Source organism: Eriocheir sinensis, chromosome 25 (genome assembly GCF_024679095.1).
Source record: "Eriocheir sinensis breed Jianghai 21 chromosome 25, ASM2467909v1, whole genome shotgun sequence".
NCBI lineage: Eukaryota > Metazoa > Arthropoda > Malacostraca > Decapoda > Varunidae > Eriocheir > Eriocheir sinensis.
The window spans coordinates 9,455,297-9,479,511 of NC_066533.1; the positions used below are offsets into that span (position 1 = coordinate 9,455,297).

General features: G+C 42.9%; 1 protein-coding gene across 6 annotated transcripts in view; it reads left to right on the forward strand.

Annotated features, from left to right (window-relative positions):
• Positions 1 to 3,049: 3,049 nt before the first annotated feature.
• LOC127003317 (diacylglycerol kinase eta-like) overlaps positions 3,050 to 24,215 on the forward strand; it is a 144,300-nt gene continuing 123,134 nt past the window's right edge. For 2 of the 6 annotated variants that reach the window (XM_050869806.1, XM_050869812.1), the window contains exons 1-2: positions 3,051 to 3,279; positions 8,058 to 8,168. In XM_050869806.1, the coding sequence (XP_050725763.1) occupies positions 3,127 to 3,279; positions 8,058 to 8,168 (264 nt within the window). In that variant the 5' untranslated portion in view covers positions 3,051 to 3,126. Of the gene's footprint in view, positions 3,280 to 3,404; positions 3,424 to 8,057; positions 8,169 to 24,215 lie in introns of those variants that run through there. The other 4 variants (XM_050869809.1, XM_050869810.1, XM_050869807.1 and 1 more) reach the window with 3 other exon arrangements.

Sequence of the window (24,215 nt, forward strand, 5' to 3'; positions counted from 1 at the left end):
GCCTGTCATGTCTCCTATACCGCATAAATAAATAGATAAATAAACGTCTTGCGTTGTTGAAGGTCATGGATCAAGGGAGGCGGGGCGCATATTCTCAAACGCTGCGTCGCCTTACAACATCAGTTATAAGAGGCTCTCGTAGCAGTACTTGTTGGGATTTCCATGGGTGTTTTTCTTCTCCGTAGTGATAGTATGACAAGGCTCCTGCGCCATGGACGGGAAAACATTAAAGGAAACCCGACTAATTTTCTCTATGGCCTTCGGAAATGGCCTTAAGGAGAGCCCCAAGCTTTTCAACAGGTCATGTAATATACGTGTCGCCATGTCGCGCGGCCGATTATTCCCGAGCATGTGTATCGTCGCGCCAGTCTAAGTATATATTCCTAAACTTTGTCCGCGCCCTTCGTCAGACACTCGCTTGTTCCCGGCTGAAGGTTTCCGGGTTGAGACACAATCTATTCCGCTCAAAGGTCACGGGTCAGGCGTTCCGTGTGGTGGTGGAGGCGCGGGCGTGTGGTTCCGTTTAAACAAGTCAGCGTGACATTTCTATCGACACATACACGTTACATCTATATTTTCAAGTAGATATAAATATAGGGAATTCTAATATACAGATTGTTTTGCTGTGTGTTTCTCAAAGCTAAGAATCACCAATGATGTACCGACACATTGCATACATTTCAAGTACGTGTAAATAGAAATGTGAGGAATTTTAAGAAACAGATTGGCTTGCTGTGTGAATCTGAACGCTAAAGTTTACTGATGATTATTGTCGATTCACAGAAATGCTGGTTTTAACTTTCCGTCATAACAGATTGACGCCGATGCACAAACAGCTGTCACAACAACGTGTAAAAAGAGTTATGAAACATTTAAATTAACTGGCGGACTTGTCGAGTGATTTTGAAAAGTTGACGACGGGAATTTCAAGCTGTTTTCGATACACAGAAATTCTCAATATTAGACATAAGCTCTACCAAGGTGGGTGTTCATTATTTTTTTAACGCTATATGTGTGTATATATATATATATATATATATATATATATATATATATATATATATATATATATATATATATATATATATATATATATATATACACACACCAACGGCTCAAAACGGAGAAAGAATGATGAATAGTCACGATTCATAGAAGTATCTCAATATTGAATACTCACGGATCACTATAGGAAGGTAATACTTTCCAGCGGAAGTGGAGATAAAGCGGGGCTTAGGGCGAAGAGATAAGGCGACACACGGTAGTCATGGCTCGCCTGTAGTGTTGCTCGACCAAGATAAGTCAAGCGGGGGATCGGCGTGTCATTGGTGGGTATGTTATTATTGTTACAGTGTGGCATTAAGTTATCGGTTGCCTCGCCACACCCGCCTCACCTCCATCGGACGTTAGAACCCCTTCAAAGAAATGAAGGGTGCACAAACCGTCAATAACGTAGCTCAGGTTATGTAGAGAGCAATATACCAGTACGTACATAAGGTTCCTATCAATACACGTAACTTGTAGCCATTTGTAACAGTAGAAACGTTGTATCATTATCTTAGATAATAGCTGAAGTTGTTTTAACGGAAGTTAGTATCTATATAAGCATAGTGAAATAAGTGAGTCTTGACTGTAAGACTTTTATAGGGTAATGTAATAGTACATAATGTGAATAAACAATACAGTACAATTATATATCATATTATATAAGGTGACTATTATCCCAAGAGTGAAAATCTTAATTAAATAGAATAAATTAGATGTGGCAAAATTTAATTGTTTGTTTGGTATTAAAACGCTAAGCAATTTTATAATTGATTTTATTAAAACAATATTGGTGTATTTTTTATTATTATTATTATTATTATTATTATTATTATTATTATTATTATTATTATTATTATTATTATTATTATTATTATTATTATTATTATTATTATTATTATTATTATTATTATTATTATTATTATTATTATTATTATTATTATTATTATTATTATTATTATTATTATTATTATTATTATTATTATTATTATTATTATTATTATTATTATTATTATTATTATTATTATTATTATCATTATTATTATTATTATTATTGTTGTTGTTGTTGTTGTTGTTGTTGTTGTTGTTGTTGTTGCTATCATCTATACCTGCTAGCAGCGCAGTGCAGGGCGTGTGCTTGAGGCGAACAGCTGTCATCAAGGCGGTGTGTGGGAAGCACTTACGATGAATGTGATTAATCAAAATTCTGGCAGGTATTACTACTACTTTAAAAATACTGCACGTCAGAACAGCATGGAATAACCTGAACGATGCTGTGATTTTTAATTGTCTGTTAGTGCTTTGTGGCAGGGAAGGCGTTTCCTGCGGGGAATTCCCACAGGTAGCCAGACAGGGAAAGGCGGTGCTTGTTTAACTTTTCTTCCAACACGCACTTATACGGACAAGCTTCCGGTGGGTACATTGTTATCAGACTATATCCAGACATGCAGATATCTTGTCACAGGAAGGGTGTTCCTAATTAAAACTTTAAAAAATACGATGGAGAATAGCTAAGTGAATAGGTAAAAAAAAGTTAGGTAAAATTCGCTAAGTGGATTTTGAGGTTGGAACAAGAAATTTACAAGTCACTGCAGGGGGCATCGGTGTTAGAACCTCCCAGGAATATTTATTGAATACCGCCTGGACTACATGCGTCTCCGTGGTGCAGTGGTTAGCACGTCTGAGTCAGTGGGCCTGGGTTCGAATCCCGGCCTGGACAGTCAGCGCACCCCATCCACCTGTTCATCCTTCCTTTTGGGATGATCAATAAATGGGTACGTACCTGGGAAAACCTGGGGAATGTACACTGTGGTAGTTAATTCGGATGATATACTGGCCCTGTGTCCGGTAATGGGTTCTTTCCCACCGCAGACCAATGAGACGAAAATGAGCACAGAGGCCAGGCGCAGCTAACAGCGTATACTCCCAGCTTTGCCTCTTATCTACCTGCATCCTGTTTCTTGCCGTCATTTCCAAGGGCAGGGTAGGCGGGGCGGCAGGCGGTACAGCGGGTCTTGCTAAGGTTAGCGGCACGGCTGCGGGCAAGTGTTGTCAAGGCGGCGGCCAAGTGACAGTGTAAACATGGCGGCGGGGGGCGGCGCGCTGCACGTCGGGGCGCCGGGAAAACCAAGTGGGGGCTTCACCGACGTGGACTCCTCAGAGAGCGACGGGGAGACGGAGCCCGCCGAGTCCTTCCACCGGCGGATATCCACCAACAAGGAGATAAAATGCAGCGTGAGTACCGCCGCGGCAGGCAGCGAGAGGAGGCGCCGCCCGTGTTGTGCCTCGCAGGGCGGGACTCGGGGCGCCCAGGGACCCGCCAGCCTGTAGGAACACCCGCCACGGCCTGTTTTAACGACCTGCTGGCCTGCATACCGTGTGTGTGACGTTAAGTCCATCCGCGGCAGGGGAGTGAGGGGGAGGCGCCGCCCGTGTTGTGCCTCGCAGGGCGTGACTCGGGCTGCCTAGGGACCTGCCAGCCTGTGTAGCTAATCACCCCAGCCTGTTTTAACGACCTGCTAGCATGCCAACCGTGTGTGTTGTGTTATATCCAGCCGCGGCAGGGGAGTGAGGGAAGGTGTCGCCCGCTGTTTGTATGTCCTGGCAGGGAGGAACTCTGGCTGCCAAGGGACCTGCCAGCCTGTCAAGCCAACTACAGCCTGTTTTTATGACCTTCTAGCCTGTGTATTATGTATGGCGTGCCGTATAGGTCATGTCAGGGGAGTGAGAATTGTCGCCTGGTATATATGTCCTGGCAGGGAGGGACTCGGGCAGCTTAGAGATTTGGCAGCCTATTAAAACAACCGCTACAGGCTATATTAATGACCTCCTGGCCAGGGTATTATGTATGGGGTGAAGTATGGGCTACTGCAGGGAAGTGAGAGGTGTTGCCCACTCTGTGTAGGCCTATATGTCCTGGCAGGGAGGGACTCAGGCTGCCCAGAGACCTGTCAGACTGTTTAACCACTACTAGACTGTTTTGATGACCTGACATGTGTACTGTGTATGCCGTGAAGTATGGGCCACGGCAGGGGAATGAGGAGTCACCTGCTGTGTGTTTGTCCTGGCAGGGAGGGACTCAGGCTGCCTAGAAACCAGCCAGCCTGTATAAAGCACTACCATTAACAACCTCCTGGCCAGGGTATTGTGTATGGCATGATGTATGGGTTGGCGTAGTGTGGAGTTCATTCTCGGCAGGGGAATGAGGGAAGGTGTCGCCTGCTGTGTATGTGACTTGGCTGGGAGGGACTCGGGCAGCCCAGGGACTCACCAGTCTATTAAACCACTATAGCCTGTTTTAATGACCTTCTGGAGTGTATGGGATGCCGTCTAGTCTGTGGCAGGGGAGTGAGAGGTGTCGCTTGCTCGTGTACATCTTAGCAGGGAGGGACTCGGGTAGCTCGGGACCAGCCTTGAAACAACCCATACATACTCTTTTACCATTGTTGCCCTAAGTATCATGTCTAGATGGACTGTGTTGGCTATACAGGCAGTGCCACATGTGGCCACTCAACTCAAAGCTGTCCTTTCCGTAGAGTTCAAGTTGTAGACTAGAGTGTGTCTGAGGCTGTCTCCGGGATACATGGCCATGGTGCCGCCATCGCTCCAAGCCAATGATTGCACACACTTCACTCCTACCCAATTTCAGTTTTTCTTCATGTCAAATAGTGGAGTCAGAAAATTGGGTTGGAGTAAAGCGTGTGCAGTTGTTGGCTTGGAGCGGTGGCAGTACCAAGGTCCTGTATCCTGGAGGCAGCCTCAGATGCACTCTAGTACAGAACTTGAATTCTATGGAAAGTACTGCTTTGACAGTTCACCGACTGGCCACGTGTGGCGCTGCCTGTATAGCCAATACGGTCCATTCAGAATACTTCCACCATCATTTCTGTGGGAGTAGAGCTATAGCAGGCTTTTTTTTTTTTTGTATCTTCATTTTATGTCCTTGAGCTGGTTCCTTTACTTACAATAGAAAAAATAAATATGCGTGAACCAACCAGGCTGTGTCAGGGTTTTTCCAGGCTCCACCTTCCCAGGCTTGCAACAGACCAGCCAGCCTGTGAAAATAACAGACAGTCTGTTTTATTGCCTTTTTCTCTGGGTATCATGATTGTTGAGGAGTGATGGCAAAGCATTAACTAGACCAACGGTTCCCAAAGTGTGGTGTGCACACCCCTGGGGTTGCATGAGCTGAACACTAGGGGTGCGTAAGGAAAAAAATTGCCGTATGTAATGGCGGATTTTATGTCATTAAAATTTCAAACACATCATTAACTGCCATTGTTTTAATACTAACATATGCTGTATGCTTCAGCAGAGTTGTCTGTTCTTTGTTTGAAACTTACCCAGACTCTGAAGACATTCAACCACCCCGCCAGGTACATTTTTGTTCAGTTTTGATGGCCATTGCTCCGAGCCTCATACTTTGCGAGCACAAAATTCGGAAAAAAATGGATGAAATTTTAGGAAATCGACGGGACCTTAGTACTGCTTGAATCTTAGCGGGGGTGCGTGGACTCGATCACAGCCTGGGAGGTGGTGCGTGGCCTGAAAAGTTTGGGAACCGCTGAACTAGACCATGGTGGGTGATGTCCAGGAGCCATCTTCTCTACCTCCCCTTTTGTCCACTAAATTCTTGGCAAATTTAGCTCTGAGTGTCTTTTCTGTTCAAACTCAACTTTCCAGCTTCCATCATGACCGCCAAGCAACTACCGCAAGTGACGATTGGATATCTTGGTGTACAGTCATGACTCTGGACTATGTGTGGATGTATTTCACTTGCTCAGGAATGGCTCAGTGGGGGGGAGGAGTGTTGCAACTTGCTTCACTTTGCTTTTCTTTTACATCCTATTTCCTTAGCATTCATATCTGTTATGGAATAATGGCTGTTTGTGTGAGTATGGATTTGGCTGTGTCAGGGGCTTATGAAGGCACCAGGCAGCCTTTGAAAATAACTAGTACTGGCATCTCTAATGCCATTTTGCCCAGGGTATCATGCCTGCAGAGTAAAAATGGCTGTGCGAATTTTGAGTTACCCTTGAAGCTGAGTTGCTCATCTCCGTTTCTTTGGCCCTTGAGCCTGTGGTGAGTAAAATCCCACCACCCTGAGACATGGCAAGTGTGACATCAGGACCCCAGGTACCCATAAATTGAACTGCCCAAATGGGAAGATGATCAATTGGGTGAGATGGGCGCTGACTTCCTCATGTAAATATCAAATCTGGGCCGGCAGATTCGCAGTTGGGCATGCTAACTACTACACCTCAGAGGTACTGTGGTCTTTCTTTCCTTCAGGAGCCACCCTTATTGCCTACCACCATCATTCAGATCTGAGGAAAATTCAAAAGGGTTTGATTAATGCAGGGCAGTCACATGTCAGGCACAGCTTAAACATATGCCAACTTTGCCATTACCATGTCCACAGGGGGAGGTCAGAGTTGAGACAAGGAGGCTATAAATGTCTACTCATATAAATTTGGTGTTATGAAATATGATTTAAAAATCAATCAGTCAATCAGTGGGGCATAGGCTGGGGGGTGTGTCGCCTCGCCCACCCTACAACGCCAAGCCCGGGGGTCCCTCCGGGTGAGTCGCAGTTCCTGAAAAGCCTGCCACATATTCAAGGACTTGTGTCAGTTCAGTGGAATATTACAAAAAAATATTATAGTCACAGCATCCATCCTTATCCCAGTCGGGTGCCTCCGTGAAACTGTGGTTAGAGTGTCTAACTACGAATCTGCGTTTGAATCCTGGCCTGGATAGTCGACACACAACTCACCCAGTTTTTCATCCTCCCTTTCGAGCTGATTCATAAATAGGTACACCTGGGGAAACCTGGGGAAGGTAAACTGGGGGAATCCCAGACATCACACTGGCCTGTGTCCAGGGTAGTGGGTTCTTCCCAACACAGGCTCAAAGGGCCAGTGTGATTGAGATGGGCACTGCAGCTACACGCAACTATAGCGTAAGCACCCAAATTTACCTACCTTACTTATTCATCCCAGTCCCCTTGTTTTATGAGTCTGTAAGGTAAAGTGGAGGGCATACACTGAGCTGCACATGTCCTCAGTGCTCATCTCCGTCACATTGGCCCTTGAGCCTGTAGCAGGTGATAACCCATTATCCTAGGATGCAGGGGCTGTGTGTCATCTGGGATACCACAGTTTATCTTTCTCAGGTTTCCTCAGGTTCTCACTTATCAATCAGCCTGAAAGGGACAATGAACAACTGGATGGGCTGTGCACCGACTGTCTGGGCTGGGATTTGAACCTGAGACTGGACTTTATAGCTGGGCATGCTAACCACTGCACCACGGAGGTGCTATACAGTCTGTGTTGGGTGAAAATCCTTTTTTGGGTAACAGGGTTATCTGTAAGGTTTCTTTAACCACAGATAAAAAAAAAATGTTTATATTAAATAATAGATGGAACTGAAGAGATTTAAAGATTAATATGATAGGTCCCTCCTCAAGATTGCAGCAACTCATCGTTCTCTTTTGATGATGCTGACATTTAGTTTTTACTCTGACAACAGTTACAATAAACTTTTATTTGCTGAGAAAAATTTTCATAAGTCAAGGCCCAATGACTTTCCTCTGCGTATATGAATGACGGAACCCAGTCAGTGGCATGCTGTGTATGATCTCACATCTCTCACGCTCACTTGGAAAATGTTAATAGAGGTTGTTTGGCTAACGATAGTATTGACTACTACAATTTGATGGGGTGTGGGGGAAGAGGCAAAGTCTGTGGGTTTATTGTCAGACTTATCACAGCATGCAGTGTGTAGCTTTGACACTTGAAAAGAAGGCAGTGTTGCAGAATAACTGACCAAAAATGTTTTTATTTATCAAGTGTGTTATAATTCTCTAAAAAGGAGCAGCATGCACATAATACACTTTACTCAGGCTTGGACAGCTTGTCATCTCAGAGAAATGCAGATAATGGCTGCCTCTGTGGTGGGCATGTATCTCTTGAAAGCTCCCCACCACTGATACAACACCCTTTCCTCTACAGGTGTCGATCAAGGAGGGCTATCTGATGAAACAGATGTCCTCCTTCCAGCGGTGGAAGAAGAGGTACTTCAAGCTGAAGGGACACAAGCTCTACTATGCAAAGGACACCACGGTAGGCACTGCACTGATCTATGTATCACCTCTCTCCCCACTGTCCATACTTATGTTCATGTTCCCTTGTGTGTTTTCTGCTGTGTGGCTGCTGTATTTCATTCTTTTACCTCCTTATCTTTGTTTCTTTTCTTTATCTCATTATCTTTGGTGGCTCTATTTCTTATACTTAATTGTCTTTGCCTTTCTGCACACTGTGACTCTTTTCCTTATTCCTTACCTTATTACCTTTCTGTTTCTATGTACACTGTGGGTCTGTTTCTTATTCTTATACTTCATCATCTTTGCTTCTCTAAACATTGTGACTTTTCTTGTTCTTTATGACATCATCTTTGGCTTTTGACCTTTTCTTATTCTTTTACCTCATCATTTTTGCTTCTCTTTTTAGTACTGGACATCATTTTCTTTGTCTTTATCTCATTGTCATTGCCTCTGTGCATACTGTGTCCCTGTTCCTTATTCTTATACTCTCATTCCTCTATGGTCTTCCACTTTTTCATTCTTATACTTTTTCATTTTTCTTTCTCGGCATTGTCTTGTTCTTATACTGATAGGGCTCTTTAGGTCATTGTTAAGGACTTCATTTATTCTTCTGTTCATTCATTTTCCTTCTCTTTAATTTTGTGTCCTCTTGGTCTTGTTTAGTGTTTATATTTCTCTTCTTGGATGTCTGGGTTATGACGGTTTTTGTTTTCATCATCACACTTGTACTGATATTCCTCTGTTGTGTAGTCTTATTTAATCATCTCGTTTCTTGCCATTTTTTACTCTTTCAATTACACTTCCTCAACTTTGTGCCTTAATTTTCTTTTTTACTGTGTACGAGGCAGCTCAGGGATACAAAAAAGTGCTAATCATCGTCTTTCCTGTCTTCCCACTCTTCTCTTTCCCAGTAATGTGCCTTGATTTTTTTTCATGCAGTGTAGGAAGATGCTCAAGGGCACAATAAAGTCTTACCTAACTGCTGTTTCTTGAAAAAATGATGTCTTTTGTTATGCAGTTGGATCTTGTGATGTGGCCAGGTTGCTAAGGTCTAATTATTACTATTTCTTCAGGTTTTTTTATGTAGAGTCTTGCCTGCATCTGTACTGATTTTCAAGCTTCTTTAGTTCCCCCTTTTTTTGCTCTCACAGTCCCACTCCCCCAATATTCTCTTTTTTGGATTCTTTTCTTATATAATTTAATTGCCGCAAGTCATCTTAGCGAGCTGCATTATTAGGTTTCTTTTGTCCCACCTTTGATCCTCTTTCTGAGTATTCTTTGTGTACTTACATGATCATCCTGCTCTTTGCTGCCATTCTTTTCTCCTTTGATGAGGTTTTCCCAGAAGCCACAACACTGGGCCCTGTCTTTTTCTTCTCTCCTCCCAGTGGCTTTGTTCCTTTCTTAATAGTCTTCTCAGTAGGGACCCAGTCATCCCTCCCGGCCTTGAATTCACAGATGGTTCTATTTTTATGCTCTTTTGTCCTCTGCCTCTTATTTTCTGGAGGGGAGTGGCAAGTGGTAGGTATTAATCCTGGGTGGTACAGGGAAGTAGACTAGCCCTTTAATAAGGCTGGGTAAGGGTAATGTTGATGCAGAAAGGTACTAGAGAGGAGAGAGAAAAAGTATAGTGTCACGTTATTGTAAAAGAGGAAAGAGGAGAGTTATAGGGCCATATTTTTAAACATTTCTGCGCTCAAGAACACGTGATTTACTAGTCTTTCGTGGGAGTTTAGGGCATTTCCAGGGGTACTTTTATGACCCTGGTGGTAGTCTGAGCCTTCTTCTGTACCGTGAACCTAAAAGAACACCCATTAGAACTCGATTAACCTCCTTGTTGGCCTTTGGATATAGTTGGTGTGTGGGGTGGGAGCATCTGACAATACCACCCATAGCGTCATGTTGTTGTAAAAGGTGTTAGAGAGGAGAGAGGAGAGGTATATCATCATGTTATTGTAAAAGATGTTAGAGAGAAGAGAGGTATAGTGTCATGTTGTAAAAGATGTTAGAGAGGAAAGAGGAGAGGTATATCATTATGTTGTTGTAAAAGATGTTGTTGTAAAAGATGTTAGAGAGGAAAGAGGAGAGGTATATCACTATGTTGTTGTAAAAGATGTTAGAGAGGAGAGAGGAGAGGTATAGTGTCATATTGTAAAAGATGTTAGAGAGGAGAGAGTATATCATTAGTTTGTTGTAAAAGATGTTAGAGAGGAGAGAGGGTATATCATTATGTTGTTGTAAAGATGTTAGATAGGAGAGAGGAGAGGTATATCATTAGGTTGTTGTAAAAGATGTTAGAGAGGAGAGAGGAGAGGTATATCATTATGTTGTTGTAAAAGATGTTAGAGAGGAGAGAGGAGAGGTATATCATTATGTTGTTGTAAAAGATGTTAGAGAGAGAGAGGTATATCATTATGTTGTTGTAAAAGATGTTTGTTGTAATAGATGTTAGAGAGGAGAGAGGAGAGGTATATCATTATGTTGTTGTAAAAGATGTTAGAGAGGAGAGAGGAGAGGTATATCATTATGTTGTTGTAAAAGATGTTAGAGAGGAAAGAGGAGAGGTATATCATTATGTTGTTGTAAAAGATGTTAGAGAGGAAAGAGGAGAGGTATAGTGTCATATTGTAAAAGATGTTAGAGAGGAGAGAGGAGAGGTATATCATTAGGTTGTTGTAAAAGATGTTAGAGAGGAGAGAGGAGAGGTATATCATTATGTTGTTGTAAAAGATGTTAGAGAGGAGAGAGGAGAGGTATATCATTATGTTGTTGTAAAAGATGTTAGAGAGGAGAGAGGAGAGGTATATCATTATGTTGTTGTAAAAGATGTTAGAGAGGAAAGAGGAGAGGTATATCATTATGTTGTTGTAAAAGATGTTAGAGAGGAGAGAGGAGAGGTATAGTGTCATATTGTAAAAGATGTTAGAGAGGAGAGAGGAGAGGTATATCATTATGTTGTTGTAAAAGATGTTAGAGAGGAAAGAGGAGAGGTATATCATTATGTTGTTGTAAAAGATGTTAGAGAGGAAAGAGGAGAGGTATATCGTCATGTGATTGTAAAAGATGTTAGAGAGGAGAGAGGAGAGGTATAGCATCATGTTGTTGTAAAAGGTGTTAGAGAGGAGAGAGACTTGGTGATCATAGACTTGTCCATAAGGAAATACACTCATCACAATCACCGTAAACTGATATTATTTTTTAAGACGCTTCAGTAATATGAGTGGAAATTAGAAGTCACCGTGGAATTTTCTTCATACATTATTTTCACCCACTAGGCACTGCCACATATATTAACGTCTCCAAGTGTATTGCTCGGACTCTTCTCACATATTATAGTGGCTCTTGTACTGTCCTAACCTGTCGAGTGCAGCATATTTTTCAAACGATCCACTGAGCATCAAGGCCACACGCAGCTATATCTTACACCCCCAACTTTGCTCAGTGCTTACAATTCCATTCTCGTCTTTCCCATCCATACCTAACTCTCCAGCCTCCAGTGTGACTGCTCGGTAATTGATTCAGGAGGTGGTGAGAAGGGGCTGACAGTTGATGCCTTGACCTACATTCTGACCCTCTATGGGAAGCATGTCTGGAATATAGGTTTAGATCCACACTCCAGTAAAATATCATTGTGAGCACCCAAACCAAACTATACTTTCCACAATCATCATCATATCATTGTTTAATGTCCATTTATTCCCTATGGTGGGGTTGGACGGGATATGAGCCTCCTCCACTGTTGCCGGTCCATAGCCATTTCTTCCGTGATGTTCAACCTCCTCATATCTTCCTCCACCACCTTTCTCCACGTCTTCCTTGGTCTTCCTGGTGGTCTTCTGCCCTCTACCTCAAAGTTCAGTGCACGTCTCAGGATTTGTTATAGTACTGGTACTTTCCACAATGTCCGTTTTTTTTCTTGGCTCTTGATAGTAAAGAGACATCTTGTATAAGTTTCCTCAAATTCCTTGCCTCGAAATCAAAACCAAACGACATATGAGATTTGTATAGTATCATAGTTTAATTTGGTTTAGTATAGTATATTGTAGAGTATATTTTATAGTAAGTTAGTATTTGGTTTGGAAATTTACAAAGCCACTGTGTTAGACTGTGGTGTGTGGGTGTATGTCACTTTCTTATGAATGGCTCAAGGGGGACGACGTGTTGCAGCTTGCGGGTTGAGGCATGGGAGTGTAGTCTTGCTGTAAAGGGTTCTAGAGAGGAGAGGAAAGCTGGCTTTGTGTGTGGGTGTACGTCACTCAGGGATGGCACAGTGGGGGAGGGTCGCACTGTACAGGTTAAGGCATGGGATTGACGTCTTGCTGTGAGAGGTTCTAGAGAGGAGAGGGAAGGTACCGTTTTGACCCTGAATTCACCAGAAAAAATAGAGGGGATGCTACTGAGGGTGAAAATTCCCTTTGCATGTCAGTCTCATTCTTGTTTTTTTTTGCACTCCTCTCTCTCTCTCTCTCTCTCTCTCTCTCTCTCTCTCTCTCTCTCTCTCTCTCTCTCTCTCTCTCTCTCTCCTATATCCATTTTCCCAGTCAGTCTTGTTCTTTTTTTTTTATTTTTTTTTTTACATTTCTCCTTTCACCTCCCTTTCTCATACCCTTTACTGTATTCATCTTTCCCATCACCCTCGTTCTTGTTTTATTATACTCTCCTCCTTTCACCTCCCTTTCTCACACCCTTTACTTTCCATCTCTCCAGTCAGTCCATCCGTCAGCCAGTCAGTCAGGGGTGTGTGGTCTGAGGGCTGATTAAAAAGGGAGGGGGTCATCTATGTGGGTCGTGCGTGGGTCTCATATATGGACCCTTGACATTACATGGTATTTTTTCCACCCACAAAGACGTTCTATTTTTGGGGTTCGCTAATAAGATCTGAGAAACCCTTTACGCGTGTTTAATTAGCCACCTCCTCCTCTACCATTCTTGATGTCCTCTCACCTTTCCTCCTTTTTCATCTCTTTATTTCCCTCCATATCTTTTCTTCCTCCTCCTCCTCCTCCTCTACCAACCTTGATGTCCCCTCCACCTTTCCTCCTCCTTTTTCATCTCTATTTCCCTCCATATCTTTTCTTCCTCCTCCTCCTCCTCTCCTCCTCCTCCTCCTCCTCCTCCTCCTCCTCCCTTCCTCGTCTGCTATTCTTCATGTTCCCTTCACCCTCCCACCTCCTTTATCATGTCTTTACCTCACTCTGTATCTCTTCCTCCTCCTCCTCCTCCTCCCTTGTTCCTCTTTCTTCGTTGTGACCTTCATCCAGTGCGTGTATATGTGTGTGTGTGTGTGTGTGTGTGTGTGAAGTTACTACGGCTTGGAAGGTTGTTGTTGTTGTTGTTGTTGTTGTTGTTGTCGGAAGGTGGTATTACGTGGTGGTGTGGTGGTGGTGTTGGTGGTGATAGTGGTGGTGGTGATAGTGGTGGTGGTGGTAGTGAGGCATGTTGCTAGGATCAATAAGATGTGTGGGTGTAGGAGAGAGAGAGAGAGAGAGAGAGAGAGAGAGAGAGAGAGAGAGAGAGAGAGAGTAAACAATGGACCAAAAAACAAAACAATGAAAGGTGAAATGTTACCAACCAGGATGAAGGAGGAGGAGGAAGAGGAAGGAGGAGGAGGAGGAGGAGGTAAAAAAAAAAAGGTACTGTTGTTTCATGCATTTCCCTTTGACCTTTATATTCTTATATTTATACTTCGTTTTACTTTATTAGATTTATTATTTTTTTATTCCGGAAACGTGACAAGTGTTAAATTGGTCTTTTCCTCTTCCTCCTCCTCCTCCTCCTCCTCCTCCTCTTTCTCTTCCTCTTCCTCCTCCTCCTCCTCCTCCTCCTCCTCTTCCTCCTCCTCCTCCTCTTCCTCTTCCTCTTCCTCTTCCTCTTCCTCCTCCTCTTTTTCCTCTTCCAACATTGCCGTCTTTGTATTTTCATCTTTTTTTTGTTCTTTCTCTTTTATTTTATTTTTCTTGTTCTTCCTTACGACACTGAACTCATTAATCGTCATGTCTTCTTTTTCTCTTTTATTTCTTTTTTTTTCTTTTTTTTTATTCTTCCTATCTTCCTTCCTTTATTCGTTTGTCTCTTATCCCACATTCATTTTTTCTTCCTTCCTTCCTTCCCTCCTCTTTTCTCCTTCCTTCCTCTTTTCTCCTGTCCTTCCTTTCCTTCTTTCCTTCCTTTCTTCCTTCCTTCCTTCCTTTCTTCCTTCCTTTCCTTCCCTTTTCAGTATTCACATTTTCCTTCTTTCGTTCTTACATCCTTCCTTCCTTCCCTCCACCCTACCTCTCCCTCCCTCTTCCTTTCTTCCTTCCTACTTGCATTCTTCTTTCCTTCTTTCTTTCCTTTCTTCCTACCTTTCCTCCATCTTTTATTTAGGGGGTGGGGGGGAGGGGAGGATTGAAGAAAAGGAAAGGGGATTAAAAACTTCCCTTTCATCTTCCTCCTTCCTCCTCCTCCTCCTTTCCCTCCTCCTTCCCTCCTCTTCTTGGAACTCCTTCCTTTACTCTGGTCATTTCCAGTGTTGACATACTTAACTATTTTCTTCCCCTTCCTTCTCTCCCTCCTCCTTCCCTTCTTCAATTTATTTCTCGTGCTCCTCCTCCTCCTCCCTCTCTTCCTCTTCTTGTCTCTTCATAGTCTAGTTCCTCTTATCCTCTTATCCTTTTCTTTCTCTTCCTTCTCCTCTTCTGCATCCCTGTCATCATGAATATACTCGTCTTCCACCCTCCTCCTCCTCCTCTTTCTCTTGTCTTCCTTCACTGTTCACAAACCTCTGTTCCTCCTCCTCCTCCTCTTCCTACAATGCCCACTTACCTTTGTTCCTCCTCCTACTCCTCCTCTTCCTCTTCTCTCCTCCTCCTCCTTACCGTAAAACAAAACAAAACAGATATTGCATTGCCTTCTCGTTTAGCAGTGTTTATATACATTGTAACGAAGGAGAGGTTTTGCGGCACACTTAAGAACAGGTAGAAAGCGAAAAGAAGAATTAATAAAGAGACAGAATAATGATAAAAATGCGTAAATACTAAAGATAAACTGGTGTTGTTTTCTCGTTTAGTAGATACAGAAAATTAAATGTGTTGTTTCCTTATACAGCAACACGTGTTTCCCTATACAAAAATACGCGTTTCTTATTAAATGTATACGTGAAGAAATAATAGAGAGACAATATAATGATAGAAATGCGTTGATAAGGATAAATACGTGTTGTTATCTCGTTTAGTAGAGGCATACACGTAATACAGAAAATTAAATGTGTTGTTTCCTTATACAGCAACACGTGTTTCCTTATACAAAAATACGTGTTTCTTATTACATGAATACGTGTTTCCTTATATATTCAGACGCGTGTCCTTGTATACATAGAGACGTGTTTCATTCTACCTCATAAATACATACATTCCGTTGACTTATACATACATTCCGTTGACTTATACATACATTCCGTTGACTTATACATACATTCCGTTGACTTATACATACATTCCGTTGACTTATACATACATTCACTTGACTTATACATACATTCCCATCTTTCTTCTTTCCTTCCTTCCATCTCTCCCTCCACCCTTCCTCTCCCTCCCTCTTCCTTTCTTCTTCCCTACTTACAACCTTCTTTCCTTTCTTTTCATCCTTCTTACATTATTTCCTTCCTTCCATCTCTCCCTCCACCCTTCCTCTCCCTCCCTCTTCCTTTCTTCCTTCCTACTTACACGCTTCTTTCCTTTCTTCTCTTCCTTTTTACATTATTTCCTTCTTTCCTTCCTTTCAGCCTACCTTTCCTCCATCTTTTATTTAGAGGGGAGGATCGAAGAAAAGGAGAGGGGTTTTCTTATAAATAGATATCTCTTGTTTTTTAATACACGAGTAACGAAAAGAAGTACGCATTATTTCCTAGTTTTTAAGAGTACATACACACGCAGTAACGAAAAATCTATTGTATTGCTGGCTAGCTTAAGAAGGGACCGATTAAATGTAGATTGGGGGGAAGGGTTAGAGAGGAAAGGGAAGGAGATGAAGGGATGGGAAGGGAAGGGAGATAGTGATGACATGATAAAGGAAGGGAGGAAGTGAAGGGAGCGAGAAGAATGTAAGTAGGGGAGGAGATGAAGGGATGGGAAGGGAAGGGAGATAGTGATGACATGATATAGGAAGGGAGGAAGTGAAGGGAGCCAGAAGAATGTAAGAAGAGAAGGGGATGAAGGGATGGGAAGGGAAGGGAGATAGTGATGACATGATAAAGGAAGGGAGGAAGTGAAGGGATCGGGAAAATGTAAGTAGGGGAGGAGAAGGGAAGGAGATCAAGGGAAGGGAGATAGTGATGACATGATATGGGAAGGGAGGAAGTGAAGGGATCGGGAAAATGTAAGTAGGGGAGGAGAAGGGAAGGAGATGAAGGGATGGGAAGGGAAGGGAGATAGTGATGGTATGATATAGGAAGGGAGGAAGTGAAGGGAGCGAGAAGAATGTAAGTAGGGGAGGAGAAGGGAAGGAGACAAAGGGATGGGAAGGGAAGGGAGATAGTGATGGCATGATATGGGAAGGGAGGAACTGTACGGAGCGATAAAAAAAGTTGAATAGACGAAAAATAAAAGAAAATAACAGCAAAATATTACAATGCTTTGACGCCTCACGTTTCGCCTTTATTGTTTGCTAAGTAAGTAACGGATATTACTGCGTTTACTCTCTCTCTCTCTCTCTCTCTCTCTCTCTCTCTCTCTCTCTCTCTCTCTCTCTCTCTCTCTCTCTCTCTCTCTCAATAGAGAGAGAGAGAGAGAGAGAGAGAGAGAGAGAGAGAGAGAGAGAGAGAGAGAGAGAGAGAGAGATTTACATAGATATATTTACATAGGAAATCAGACCACACAGACCCCATGGTCCAGACTTGGTGGTCTGTCCTTAAACCTAAGTGATTTTACATTAATCAGAAGACTCCAAAACGTTGCATTTCTACTCTAGTTGATATTAAGTTGAAGGAAGTGACGGTCGAGCTTATTTTTGAAGGAGTCAATCGTGTTACACTGGACCACTGATGATGGAAGCTTATTCCATTCTCGCACTACAACGTTGGTGAAGAAAAATTTGGTGCAGTCTGAATTTACTTGTATACATCTGAGTTTTACGCCATTGTTCCTCGTACGCAAAGTGTCATCGATCATAAACAATGTTGATCTGTCTACATTCGTGAAACCATTAAGTATTTTAAAACATTCGATCAGTTTTCCTCGGAGGCGACGTTTCTCAAGAGAGAACATGTTAAGGGTAGAAAGCCTTTCTTCGTAGGATTTGTTGCGCAAGGAAGGGATCATTTTCGTTGCCCGACGCTGAACACCTTCTAATTTAGCAATAACCTTTGCATGGTGGGGAGACCAAAACTGTACCGCATATTCCAAGTGGGGTCTGACTAAACTATTGTAAAGCGGGAGTATTACATCTTTATTCTTGAATAAAAAGTTTCTTTTAATGAAGCCCAACATTCTGTTCGCTTTATTTGTTGCATCGATGCATTGCTGTAAGAATTTGAGGTTTGACGCGATTTTGACCACCAAGTCCTTGACGCACTGAACGCTTTTGAGTTTAACGCCGCGCATTTCGTAATCGAACTTCTTATTCCTCGTTCCAACTTGAAGGACCTGGCACTTGTCTACGTTAAAGGGAGAGAGAGAGAGAGAGAGAGAGAGAGAGAGAGAGAGAGAGAGAGAGAGAGAGAGAGAGAGAGAGAGAGAGAGAGCGTTCGATAATTAAAGGGATCCTACAAGAGGTTTCGGATTTGGAGAACGAGAAATGGAGGGAGAGAAAACGTGGAGGAAAGACCTTTAAACTTTCCTCCCTCCCTCTCCTTCCACTCTCATCCTTCCCTCCCTTCCCCTTCCCTTCCTCCCGTCCTCTCCTTCCTCTCCCTGCTCCCTCTCTTCCCTTCCCTTTCCTCTCCTCTCTCCTCCTTTTCCTCTCTTTCGCCCTGCCTTTCCTTCCCTCCTCCCTTTCTCCTCCCTCTTCCTCTTTCTCCCTTCCTTTCTTCCCTCTCCTATCCTCTCCCTCCCCCATCGTCCTCTCTCTCCCCTTCCCCTCCAATCTCCCCCTATTCCTCCTCCTTCTCTCCCTCCCCCCTCCCTTCCTCCAGGCCAGTGATACAGGAAAGGGAAGGAAAAGAAGTAAAAAATATGAAAGAAAAAGGGAATTTATTTGCGTAAAAGAAAGTCATTATTCATAGCAGTGACATGACGCCTTCTCGACTTTTTGCGCTTCCCTCCTCCTCCTCCTCCTCCTCCTCCACCACTCGTTCCTACTCCATCTCTTCTTCCTACTAATGTCTTTGCCCGTCAAAAATCCTCCTCCTCCTCCTCCTTATTCGTTTCATCTTCTCTTCCCCCTCTTCCTCTTCCTCCTCACCACTCTTTCCTACTCCAACTCCTCCTGCTAATGTCCCCCTCTCCTCCTCCTCCTCCGGCAACTGAAATGAAACTAGACAGGTGAGGTAAGAGGGGGAGGAGGGAAGGAGGGGGAAGGGGGAGGGGGGTCCGGGTACAAGTAAGTGAAGGGGAAGCAGAAGGCTAACTTAATAAGGAAGTGCTGGAGGAGGAGGAGGAAGAGTAAGAGGAGGAGGAAAAGGGGGGTTGGGAAGCAAGAGGAATGAGTATAGAAGGAAGGGTAAGGGATGGGAAGCGGTATGGAGGGAAGGGGACAAGAAGGGAAGGGAAGGGTGGTGAAGGGGTAAAACAGTAACATGACATAGGAAGGGAGGAAACATAGGTAGGGGAAGAAGGGGGAAGGGGAGGGGAGGAGAAGGGCTAGAGGGGAAGGGGAAGGAGATGAAGGGATGGGAAGGAAAAGGATGTAGTGATGACATGACTTAGGGAGAAAGTATAGGTAGGGGAGGAAGGGGGAAGGGAATAGGAGGAGAAGTACTAGAGAGGAAGGGGAAGGAGATGATATGATATAAGAAGGAAGGAAATGTAGGAAGGGGAGGGAAGAGGAAAATGTGGTGTGGGTATTGCAAGAAAAAAATAATGTAGGTAAGGGGAGGAAAGGGAAAGGAGGGGAAGGGGAGGGAGAGTGTGAAGAGGGAAGGGAAGACGTATAGCATTGACAGATATAAGAAGGGAGGAAATGTAGGGAAGGGGAGGAAAGGGAATGAAAGGGAAGGGGAGGGAGAAAGTGAAGAGAGATGGGAAGGGAAGAGAAGGCTTATTGCACTGACATGACATAAGAAGGGAGGAAATGAAGGAAGGGAAGGGAAGGGGAAAATGAGATGTCGGCATTGCAAGGAAAAAATAAATGAAAGAATGTGAAAGGGAAAAAGTGAAGAGGAAGGAAAAAAAAGGGAAAGGTATACGAGCAATATGAGAGAGAGAGAGAGAGAGAGAGAGAGAGATCAGGAAAAAGAGGAGGAGGAGGAGGAGGAGAGCAAAGGGAAAGTTTAAAATAAGGAAGAGAGGAGGAAGTAAAAAAGGGAGGAAAAAGGAAGAAAGTTTGAAGGAGGAAAGAGGAAAGAAAGGAAAAAATAGATCACAATAGGAAAAGGAAAAAAGAAAGTAGAAGTGATAAAAAGAAGGAATATGAAAGGAAGACATCACAAGAGGGAGAAGGGAAAGAGTTTGAAGGAGGAAAAATAATGGAGAGGAAAAGTTAAAAACGGAAAATGAGGTAAAGGGAAACGGTGAAAAAGGCCAAAGAGGGAAGAGTCCAAAAGAAAAAAAGAAATTAAAGGAGGAAAAAATAAGGAAAGTTAGTTAGTTGTTAAAGTGAGGTTGGAGATAATTAAATGCAGGAAGGACAGGGACACACACACACGACTGAGGTAAAACATGTGTGTGTGTGTGTGTGTGTGGACGGAAACAATAGAAACATGCTCTGAAAAGTAAACACACACACACACACACACACACACACACACACACACACACACACACACACACACACACACACACACACACACACACACACACACACTCGCAGACAGTAACCTCCACACCAACAGAATCACTTTACAGCGTGCCTTGTTTGCCTGCCTTCAGCGTTTATTCCCGGCCAGTGAGTCCAGTTAACACGTGGAAGCTAATTGTGTGACTCAAGTGCAAAGGCATAGCAACAACAAGTCACAACAACAACAACAACAACAACAACAACAACAACAGCAGATTTAACTTGATCATTACCTCTACCGCCCTTCCACCTCCTCCTCTTCCTTTTCCTCAGACTACTACTACTACTACTACTACTACTACTACTACTACTACTACTACTACTACTACTACTACTACTACTACTACCGGTTACACGTCCTTTTACATTTGTTAGACTTTCATTTTTACACGGTTTTACACTTTTTATAATTTTTTGCACTTGACACTTCGCATGATTTTTACATTTTTTTATTTTATACCGATTGAAATGACCCGAGAAATACAAGTGTGAATTTAATTAATGCCAAGGTCGAATTCCTTATAACTTACATGATTGGCCTGTTTGGTAATGACTGATATTCAAGGGTTTCGATTTTTACACTTTTTATTTATTTTTACACTAGAGGGAGCAGTTCAAGGGTAAAATTGAACGAGAGAGAAAAAAGCCCGGTAATCAGTGCTTCTATAAAAGGGAGTATAGACATATCTCATTCTCCCCTTCCCTCCCCTTCCTTCATTTCCTTCCTTCTTATGTCATGGAGTACCGACATCACATTTTCCTCTTCCCTCCCCTTCTTTCATTTCCTCCGTTCTTATATCATGTCAGTGCTATACGCCTTCCCTTCCCTTTCCTCCCCATCCCCTCTTTACTTTCTCCCTCACCTTCCCCTCCTTTCCCTTTCCTCCCTTTACCTACATTTATTTTCTTGTAGTTCCGATATCACATTTTCCTCTTCCCTCCCCTTCCTTCATTTCCTCCCTTCTTATATCATGTCAGTGCTATACGCCTTCCCTTCCCTTTCCTCCCCATCCCCTCTTTACTTTCTCCCTCACCTTCCCCTTTCCCTTTCCTCCCTTTACCTACATTCTTTTTTTTTTCCTTGGAGTACCGACATCACATTTTCCTCTTCCCTCCCCTTCCTACATTTCCTCCCTTCTTATATCATATCAGTACTATATATATTTATTTTACCCTTTTTCTTTTCCTTTATTTCTTGTACACTCACTTTCTTTACTTTTTTATTTCTTATTTTTACACTTTTTTATTACCATTTTTACTCCTTTAACGTTTTATTTTACTCAGTTATTTACACTTATTTTTACCCCTTTTTCTTTTCCTTTATTTCTTTTATACTAACTTTATTTTTTTATTTTTTATTTTTACTTTTTTTTCCCATTTTTACTCCTTTAACGTTTTAGTTTACTCATAGTTAGTTACACTTAATTTTACCCTTTTTCTTTTCCTTTATTTCTTTTATACCAACTTTCTTTACCTTTTTATTTTTCATGTATATACACCAACGTTCTTTTTACTATTTTTACTCCTTGAACGCTTTATTTTACTCATACTTTTTTCTTTTACTTTGGTTTTATTTTGTATTCTGGCTGCACGCTGAGGCCTTGTTGCAGAGGTCGATGCTAAAATAAAAATGGTCTTTGTTTTGTTCTTGAATTATTTTTCATCGAGTTTCCCGGTACAGAGGATGAAAGTAAGAGGTGTACACGGCGGGGATATTGCACGTGGAAAAATTAACACACACACACACACACACACACACACACACACACACACACACACACACACACACACACACACACACGACCTTGCCTCGTGGCCTAGCATACAAGTTTTATGACAACACTTAGATGGTCTCTTATCGCTTTTCCTTCCCCCTTAACACACACACACACACACACACACACACACACACACACACACACACACACACATAAAAAAACACCTCTCTATCTCCTTTTCTCTCTCTCTCTCTCTCTCTCTATTTATCTATCTATCTATCTATCCATGTAGCAAAGGCATTACAGAGAGGAAGAAAATATTACATGCAAACTTCACAAGTGACTTCCGACGCTCCTTCAGGCTTCACGCACGTTAATTACAGGTGTACGGGGGCAGGTGTGGGTTCGGGCAGGTGAGGGCAAGGGGAGAAGAGGAAAAAAGGAGATGAGAGAAGAGAGAAGTGAAATAGGGAGGGCAAGTAATGATGGTGGAGAGGAGGAAGAATAGGAGAGTAGAGTAGGTGTGAGTGCGGGCAGGTGAGTGCGAGGAAAGAGGAGGAAAAAAGAAGAGACAAGAGAGAAGTGAACGAAGGAGGGGAAGTAATGATGGTGGAGAGGAGGAAAAAAAGGAGAGGGCGAGGGAAGAGGAGGAAAAAAGAAGAGAGAAGAGAGAAGTGAACGAGGGAGGGGAAGAAGAAGAGTAGAACAGGTGTAGGAGCGGGCAGGTGTGTAAAGGTCATTAACAGGTGTGCAGAGGTCATTAACAGGTGTGTGTAGCTCATTAACAGGTGTGCAGAGGCCATTAACAGGTGCGTAGAGGTCATTAACAGGTGTGCAGAGGTCATTAACAGGTGTGTAGAGGTCATTAACAGGTGTGTAGAGGTCATTAACAGGTGTGCAGAGGTCATTAACAGGTGTGTAGAGGTCATTAACAGGTGTGCAGAGGTCATTAACAGGTGTGTAGAGGTCATTAACAGGTGTGCAGAGGTCATTAACAGGTGTGTAGAGGTCATTAACAGGTGTGCAGAGGCCATTAACAGGTGCGTAGAGGTCATTAACAGGTGTGCGGAGGTCATTAACAGGTGTGTAGAGGTCATTAACAGGTGTGCAGAGGCCATTAACAGGTGCGTAGAGGTCATTAACAGGTGTGTAGAGGTCATTAACAGGTGTATAGAGGTCATTAACAGGTGTATAGAGGTCATTAACAGGTTTGTAGAGGTCATTAACAGGTGTGCAGAGGTCATTAACAGGTGTGTAGAGGTCATTAACAGGTGTGCAGAGGCCATTAACAGGTGTGTAGAGGTAATTATCAGGTGTGTAGAGGTCATTAACAGGTGTGTAGAGGTCATTAACAGGTTTGTAGAGGTCATTAACAGGTGTGTAGAGGTCATTAACAGGTGTGTAGAGGTCATTAACAGGTGTGCAGAGGTCATTAACAGGTGTGCAGAGGTCATTAACAGGTGTGTAGAGGTCATTAACAGGTTTGTAGAGATCATTAACAGGTGTGTAGAGGCCATTAACAGGTTTGTAGAGGTCATTAACAGGTGTGCAGAGGTCATTAACAGGTGTGCAGAGGTCATTAACAGGTTTGTAGAGGTCATTAACAGGTGTGCAGAGGTCATTAACAGGTTTGCAGAGGTCATTAACAGGTTTGTAGAGGTCATTAACAGGTGTGCAGAGGCCATTAACAGGTGTGTAGAGGTCATTATCAGGTGTGTAGAGGTCATTAACAGGTGTGTAGAGGTCATTAACAGGTGTGCAGAGGTCATTAACAGGTGTGTAGAGGTCATTAACAGGTGTGTAGAGGTCATTAACAGGTGTGTAGAGGCCATTAACAGGTGTGTAGAGGTCATTAACAGGTGTGTAGAGGTCATTAGCAGGTGTGTAGAGGCCATTAACAGGTGTGTAGAGGTCATTAACAGGTGTGTAGAGGTCATTAACAGGTGTGTAGAGGTCATTAACAGGTGTGTAGAGGTCATTAACAGGTGTGCAGAGGTCATTAACAGGTGTGTAGAGGCCATTAACAGGTGTGTAGAGGTCATTAACAGGTGTGTAGAGGCCATTAACAGGTGTGTAGAGGTCATTAACAGGTGTGTAGAGGTCATTAACAGGTGTGTAGAGGTCATTAACAGGTGTGTAGAGGTCATTAACAGGTGTGCAGAGGTCATTAACAGGTGTGTAGAGGCCATTAACAGGTGTGTAGAGGTCATTAACAGGTGTGTAGAGGCCATTAACAGGTGTGTAGAGGCCATTAACAGGTGTGTAGAGGTCATTAACAGGTGTGTAGAGGTCATTAACAGGTGTGTAGAGGCCATTAACAGGTGTGTAGAGGCCATTAACAGGTGTGCAGAGGTCATTAACAGGTGTGTAGAGGCCATTAACAGGTGTGTAGAGGCCATTAACAGGTGTGTAGAGGTCATTAACAGGTGTGTAGAGGC